Source organism: Otolemur garnettii, unplaced genomic scaffold (assembly GCF_000181295.1).
Source record: "Otolemur garnettii isolate 467f Iridium unplaced genomic scaffold, OtoGar3 scaffold00264, whole genome shotgun sequence".
Lineage (NCBI taxonomy): Eukaryota > Metazoa > Chordata > Mammalia > Primates > Galagidae > Otolemur > Otolemur garnettii.
Window position 1 is genome coordinate 456818 of NW_003852659.1, and position 7225 is coordinate 464042.

Here is a 7225-nt window from a genome sequence, read left to right on the forward strand (position 1 = left end):
ATACTTAGGAAAAAAAAATTCACAAAATAGGGCAGCCCCTGTTGCTCACTAGGTAGGGCACCGGCCACATACACTAAGACTGGTGGGTTGGAACACCCACACCCCCCCTTCCCTGCTGGGGCCTGCTAAACAGCAATGACAACTGCAACATAAAAAATAGCCAGGCATTGTGGTGGGCACCTATAATCCCAGCTACTTGTGAGGCTGAGGCAAGAGAATCACTTAAGCCCAAGAGTTTGAAGCTGTGAGCTGTAATGCCATGGCATTCTAACCAGGGCAACAGCTTGAGATCCTGTCTCAAAAGAAAAAGAAAAGAAAGAAAGAAATGCTTTTTATATCATTACCCATGAGATGCACATATATACTTTTTTTTTTTTTTTTTGCAGTTTTTGGCCCAGGCTGGGTTTGAACCCGCCACCTCCAGTATATGGGGCCAGCGCCCTACTCCTTTGAGCCACAGGTGCCACCCTATACATTTTTTTAATTATAGAAAAAGCTTTCAAATTTATTGTCCACATTTTAAGCATACACAGGAGTAGAGAAAATTATAAAATAAGCCCCATGTTCTCATCATCCAGCCTTCACAACGAGCACCATTTTGTTACTCTATCCTCTAGTTTACCCCATCTTTTGGTTAATTCTTTTAAAACAAATCCCAGGGCCAGGCACTGTGGCTCACCCTATAATCTCAGCACTTTGGGAGGCCCAGGCAGATGGATTGCTTGATCGCAGGTGTTGAAGACCACCCAAGCAAGAGTGAGAGCCCAGCCACTCAGGAGGCTGAGACAAGAGGACTGCTTGAGCCCAAGAGTTTGAGGTTGCTATGAGTTATGATGCCACAGCACTCTACCGAGGATGACAAAAGTGAGACTATGTCTCTGAATAAACAAATAAAACAAATCCCAGATAATATGTCATTTTATCTTTTTAATATTTCAATCACAAACATATCTGAAATAACATTTTATGCACTTATTGCACTTACTCCCTTATTATATGGACACTTTCTCATAGTTTTCTATTTAATTTCATTTTCAAAATGCTAGCCATTACCCCCACAATCGACTTTAGAATCCACCAATGGGTCACAACTCCAAGTTTGAAAATCACTGCTGGCTCGGCGCCTATAGCTCAACCGGCTAAGGCGCCAGCCACATACACCTAAGGTGGCGGGTTCGAATCCCCTGCCCGGACCCGCCAAACAACAATGACGGCTGCAACCAAAAAATAGCCGGGCGTTGTGGCGGGCGCCTGTGGTCCCAGCTACTTGGGAGGCAGAGGCAGGAGACTCGCTTGAGCCCAGGAGTTGGAGGTTGCTGTGAGCTGTAATGCCACGGCACTCTGCCCAGGGGGATAGCTTGAGGCCCTGTCTCAAAAAAAAAAAAAAAAAAGAAAAGAAAATCACTGCTACAGTATAGAAAGGAAGGATCAGTAGTTCCTCGAAAGCAAAACTTGGGTATACTTGGAGGTAGGGAGAGAAAAAAGGAACTCCCCCACCTCCATGGCCCAGCATTGCGCGTTACGTCAGGGAATCTGCTTGTTGGTCATGTAGCTAGGCTGGCGATTCTGATTGATTAAAATTTGGGAATCACTCGTCCAACGCAGGCTGGTGACCAGGGCGTCCTGGGTGATGCTTGGGATCCTCGCTGAGGAAGGTGCAGGATTGGAGAAGGCATAAGGAAGACAGTGGTACAGGAAGGCTCTGGGCTGGCAGCAGACCCCTTCTATGACTTTTTCCCTTCTCCCCGTAGCTGAGAAGGATCTGGACGAGGCCTACCTGAAGCGCCGGCACCTGGCGGAGATGCCCCGTGGAACGCTGCCCCTGCACGCGCTGCGGCGACCAGGGACTGGGGGCGGCTACCGCATGGATGGCTGGGGCGGCCCCGAGGAACTGGGCTTGGCGCCTGCGCCCAACCCACGGAGGGTCATGTCCCAGGAGCATCTGCTGGGCGACGGGGGCCGCGCCTCACGCTACGAGTTCACGCTGCCACGCGCACGCCTCGTGTCGCAGGAGCACCTGCTGCTGTCCTCGCCTGAGGCCCTGCGCCAGAGTCGCGAGCACCTGCTGTCACCCCCACGCAGCCCCGCGCTGCCCCCCGACCCCACCACCCGGGCCGGCCTAGCCGCCTCGCACTCTAACCTGCTGCTGGGGCCCGGAGGGCCCCCCACGCCGCTGCACGGGTTGCCTTCGTCTGGCCTACACGCCCACCACCACCATGCCCTGCACGGCTCCCCGCAGCCCGCCTGGATGTCCGACGCCGGCGGGGGCGGGGGCACACTGGCGCGCAGGCCACCCTTCCAGCGCCAGGGCACGCTGGAGCAGCTGCAGTTCATTCCTGGCCACCACCTGCCCCAGCACCTGCGCACTGCCAGTAAGAACGAAGTGACCGTTTGAGGCCAGGGTGCAGACAGGGGCAGCAGCCTCCCGGGACCCCCCATCCCAGCCTGGATCCCTGACACAGTTCACATGCCACAGGGGCCTGGGCCTAGATCCACCTTTGGACCGGAGGCACAGCTTCCTCCCGCCTGCCGTGGCAGCCAAGATTCCTCTCCTATTACTGTTTGAGCTAAGGCCTCCTTCCCATGATGTCAGTAGAGAAAAGGCCATCCATGAAGTCATCACTAGCAGAAATGTCTTGTGTTCTGTGATGTCATCACAGCAACAAAACCTCCTTCCCATGAGGTCATCACAGAGGAAGAGGCCTGCCTACGAGATCATCAAGAAAGGCCATATCTATTATCTGTGGCATCATTACAAAGACTTCCTTCCTGTGATGTAACAGCAAAGATGATACCTTCTCCTGTGACATCATCCTTAAGAAACAAAGATTCCTTCCCATGGTGTCACTATAGAGACAAGTCTCACCCCTGTGCTGTCTTCTCTAACTCCAAGGCCTCTTTTGGCATCATAGTCATGGAGGAAATTATTTTCTTCATGTGTCTTCACTGCAAAGAAGATGCCTCTGTCCTCTGATGTCATCACTTCAGACAAAGCCATCTTCCTGGGACACAATGAAGGAGAGAATACCTTACTGTGTCCTCACTAGCGATAAGGCCCTTTCCACATCATTGTCACAGGGATCCTGCCTTCCTCCTGTGATGCCATCACTAGAGAAGTTGCCTTGCCCTATGACTTCATCAGAGGGACCGTGCCTCTTTGTGTGATGTCATCACCAGAGATAACAACCTCCTCTGGAACCTCTCCAGGATGAAGCCCCTTCTATGATGTCACCACCAGATGCTACATGCTCTGAGATGACACAAGGTGACACCTCCACTGCTGCTGCTGTGTCCTAAGAAGGCAGGGCATGCTCAGAGTCCAGGACCACCCTGGGGAAGATGCCAGAGAAAGTGCCCCATGCGAGGTGTCTTCTGAGGAGGGCATAGCTAAGGATGCCACCCCCTTGGAAAGGCCTCCTCCAGAGATGAGGGTCCATCTGCATGTTGATGGTGGCAATACCTCTGCCCCCAATACTGTGATGTCATCACCAAGCACTTCCTTGGAGGTAGTGCCCACTCTGGCCACCATCACTGTCAGCAATGTTCTAGTCTGCTTTGTCCCACTGACTCAGTTCTGTTGCTCCTTCCTCAACCCCAGTGACTTGCCTGACAGGATCTCCTCAGACCCTGTGAAAGGAGATGGGGCCTCAGGTCCTGCCCCGTGCACCAACTCCTGAGGGGCAGAACCCCCAGATGGGCCTCTGCTCCCAGGAAGCCACTATGCTCCACCAGGCTCCTGGAGTCATGGGACTCATAGGTGGCCCAAATCCTGGCCTCACTTCTTTCTTCCATGTCTAGAGACACCATCACCTCTGTCAACAAAGTCCTGGCCTCCTATTGGGAAAGGAAGTTGTGGTGCACCTGCTATTGAGCTTCTGATGATCAATAGTGCCACATTACATCCACCACTCTTGATGGCATTATACCTGGGTCAAATGTTACCTATGTCTGATGATCCCATAATTTCCCAGGATTCCCAATGACCCACCACAACTATAATATCATCCTTGTTCAGCATTTACCATGATGAATAGTGTCATCATCTCCCAAGATTCCCCAGAGCCAATGTCATCATCTTTCATGATTCTTCACAACCATGATTCTCCATATGTCCCAGGATCCACCACAGCATGATGTCATCACCTCCCAGGATCCACTACAATCATGGCATCATCTCCCCAAATCCACCACAGCATTGGTGTCATCACCTCCCAGGATCCACCACAACCACGGTGTCATCACCTCCCCAAATCCACCACAGCCTTGGTGCCATCACCTCCCAGGATCTACCACAATCATAGTATCATTACTTCCCAGGATCTACCACTGCCATGGTGTCATCACCTCCCAAAATCCACCACAGCCATGGTGTCATCCTTTCTCAGATTCCACCATGACCAATGATGTTATTACCTTTCAGAATCCACTGTGCTTGGTGGTGACATCCTCTACTGAAACCTACTAGGTCTGATGATCTCTATTTCCCATAATCCCTCATGATTGTGGTGTCATCGCCCACCAAGATTGAGCCATGGTCACCTCCCAAGATCCTCTTTAACCATGTGTTTCATGTCCCAGAATCCACCACTGTTATGATGTCATAACTCCTAGGATCCATTTTAATCATGTGCTGTCACCTGCCAGGATCCATTAGAGCCACCAATGTCTTCGTCTCCTGGCACTTACTTCAACCATGGTGTCTTCATGTCCCGGGATCCATAAGAGCCATTTGTGTCATCACCTCCCAGATCTACTGCAGCCATGTGCCATCACCTGTCAGGATCTATTATCTTAGGGGCCAGGTATATCACGATGGGTTATGTGGCAGCTGTCCTCTAGGGTGCCATGGCACTTACAGTTGTTCCCATGAGGGGAACCAGCACAACATGCCCTTTTCACGTTCCCACAAAATAGACTGGGGAAGAGCCAGCTGTCCCCCTTTGATGACATCACCCGCACTCCAGACCTTGATTATGTCACTGCCTCACTCCCAACTACAATGATGCCTGGATCAACTCCACCACAGGTGTGGCCTCGTCCAGCCTTCTCACCCCCAAGTGAGGGCTGGAACCCCATCAGCCTGAGCACTGCACGGGCTCAGGCCACACTCTCCTTAGAGACACCAACCACCGCAGGAAGGACGGACAGTTGATGACTGACCTGGAGCCTTTGATGCTGTCTTCTGTGGGCCTAGTCGTGGGGCAGGTACACTTGGAGGACAGCAGCACCTGCCAGCCCCCTCCGCGGTGCCAGGAGTGCTCTTCACCTCTCTCCCTAACACCCTAACACTCCAGGGGCTCCCTCTCCCTAACACATGTTGTCCCCATTGCACAATCTACCCCCAGTCCTCTTTGTACATAGCCATGTTGTGGGGGGCGGCCATTCTCCCACTCTCAAAGGGCTACATGCCCCCTCCCCCAGCCCCCAGGGCGAGGTGGGGGGCTCTTCTCCTTCCCCTGGGCCGCCCCCCTCCCTCTTATGTCTCCCCCCTAATACTAGCATCTCAGCTTACCCTTCCTTGTCAGGAGTCTGGGGCAGATAGCTGGCTCTCACCACACTGAGGAAACTGGGGGGCTGGCTACCCCAATCTACCTGGGCCCTGTGCCAGCTTTTCAACCCCATTGCTTCTAGCTGCTCCAAGGGGCTCCCCTTACCCCTTCTAGGGCCTCCTCAAGCCCAGCAGAGCTCAGGCAGACTGAGACTTCTCCAGAAAAGAGCCAGCTCAAGCACCCACCCCCTCCTCTCTGCTCAACACCCCCAGGGACACTCAGCTTTCTCCAGCCCCAGAAATGTGGGGGCTTGAGGCCTTTCAGCTTTTGTATGCCTGCCCTCCACTTGCTCTCCCAGCCTGGATCCTAGGAATCCCCTACCTGCCCTGCCCCCATTCACTTGACACAGGGTGCCTGACCCTGGGGCCTTGATTTGATCTCAAATAAGCCATAGTGGGGAGAGCTCTAATAGTGGGGAGTGTCCTGCTAGTCCCCCCTCCATGTTTCCCGAGCTAGGACCTTGCCATCTGAGTCTTCCTCTGCCCCTGCCCCATAAATGCACGCGCACACATGCGTGTGCACGGGCACACACACACACTCAAATCATGCAAACATCTCCCCTTCTGGTTGGGGGACTGTGGGTGTTGGACAGTTCTGAAAGAGAAGAGAAACAGTTCCAGACCAGAAGACCTTCCACAGCTGTGCCTCCCTCCCCTCCCCTTTCCCCCTTATCCCTGGTAAGTACAACCGGGGGAGCTGTGACTTGGTATTTTTTGGAATAAATAGACATTTTCCTGATCCAAGGTCTTAAGGTTTACTGTTGGGAGACAATGTGTTTCCTCCCATGTTTTCATAGGTCACCGGGGAGCCCTCCACCTCCCACCCACGTGGCTGAGTGTTGGTGCTGTCAGCAGCCAGTATGCAGTTTGCCAATGGCTGGGCTCCTAAGTGTCTGTCCCAGATTGTACAGGCAGGGTCCCTGCCAATCTGAGGAGTGGGGGTGGGATGTATTCTAAGGTGCTTTTAAGTTCTGGGTTCTTCATCAGAAAGCCCTCTCCCCTCTGAACATTTGCATTTGCTTGCAGATTCTAGAGGCCTCCTCCTTGTATTTGAAATTTGAATTATTTGGCTGAATATCAATAAAGCATGGGGGGGGGTTGTATTGTTTCCCAAGATTACAAATTGGGCTGCTTTAACTGCAGAAATCTATTGTCTCACAGGTGTGTAAGTAGGAGAGCAAGGTGTCAGTAAGTTTGAATACCTTGGGGCTGGTTCCTCATTCCTTGTGAGGGGGATTCTGCTCCAAGCCTCTCTCCCACTCCTGGTTTGCTTGGCATTCCTTGATTCATGGATATGGTCCTCTGTGTGTCAACTTGTCGTTTTCCTTCAGTATATGTCTGTGTCTGTGTGTCCAAATTCCCCCTTTTCATAAAACAATGTGTCATGAGGCTGGTGTGATGGCTCACACCCATAATCCCACCACTCTGGGAAGCTGAGGTGTGTGGATTGCTTTAGCTCAGAAGTTTGAGACCAGTCTGAGCAAGAGCAAGACCCTATCTTTACTAAAAATAGAAAAAAGCTGGGTGTAGTTGGGAGCCCCTGTAGTCCCAGCTACTTGGAAGGCTGAAGCAGGAGGACTGCTTAAACCAGAAGTTGGAGGTTGCCGTGAGCTAGGTTGATGCCATGGCACTCTAATCTGGGAGACAGAGGAAAGACTCCATCTCAAAAAAAAAAAA

At 52.2% G+C, this 7225-nt stretch overlaps 1 protein-coding gene and 1 pseudogene across 1 annotated transcript in view; both read left to right on the forward strand.

Annotated features, from left to right (window-relative positions):
- The window catches only part of SHISA7 (shisa family member 7), a 9492-nt gene extending 7097 nt beyond the window's left edge, over positions 1 to 2395 (forward strand). Inside the window, exon 4 of the mRNA XM_003802901.1 lies at positions 1752 to 2395. Within this exon, the coding sequence (XP_003802949.1) occupies positions 1752 to 2395 (644 nt within the window). The remainder of the gene's footprint in view (positions 1 to 1751) is intronic.
- A 253-nt stretch (positions 2396 to 2648) lies between these two features.
- Positions 2649 to 3677, forward strand: LOC100966015 (annotated as a pseudogene).
- Positions 3678 to 7225: the final 3548 nt, after the last annotated feature.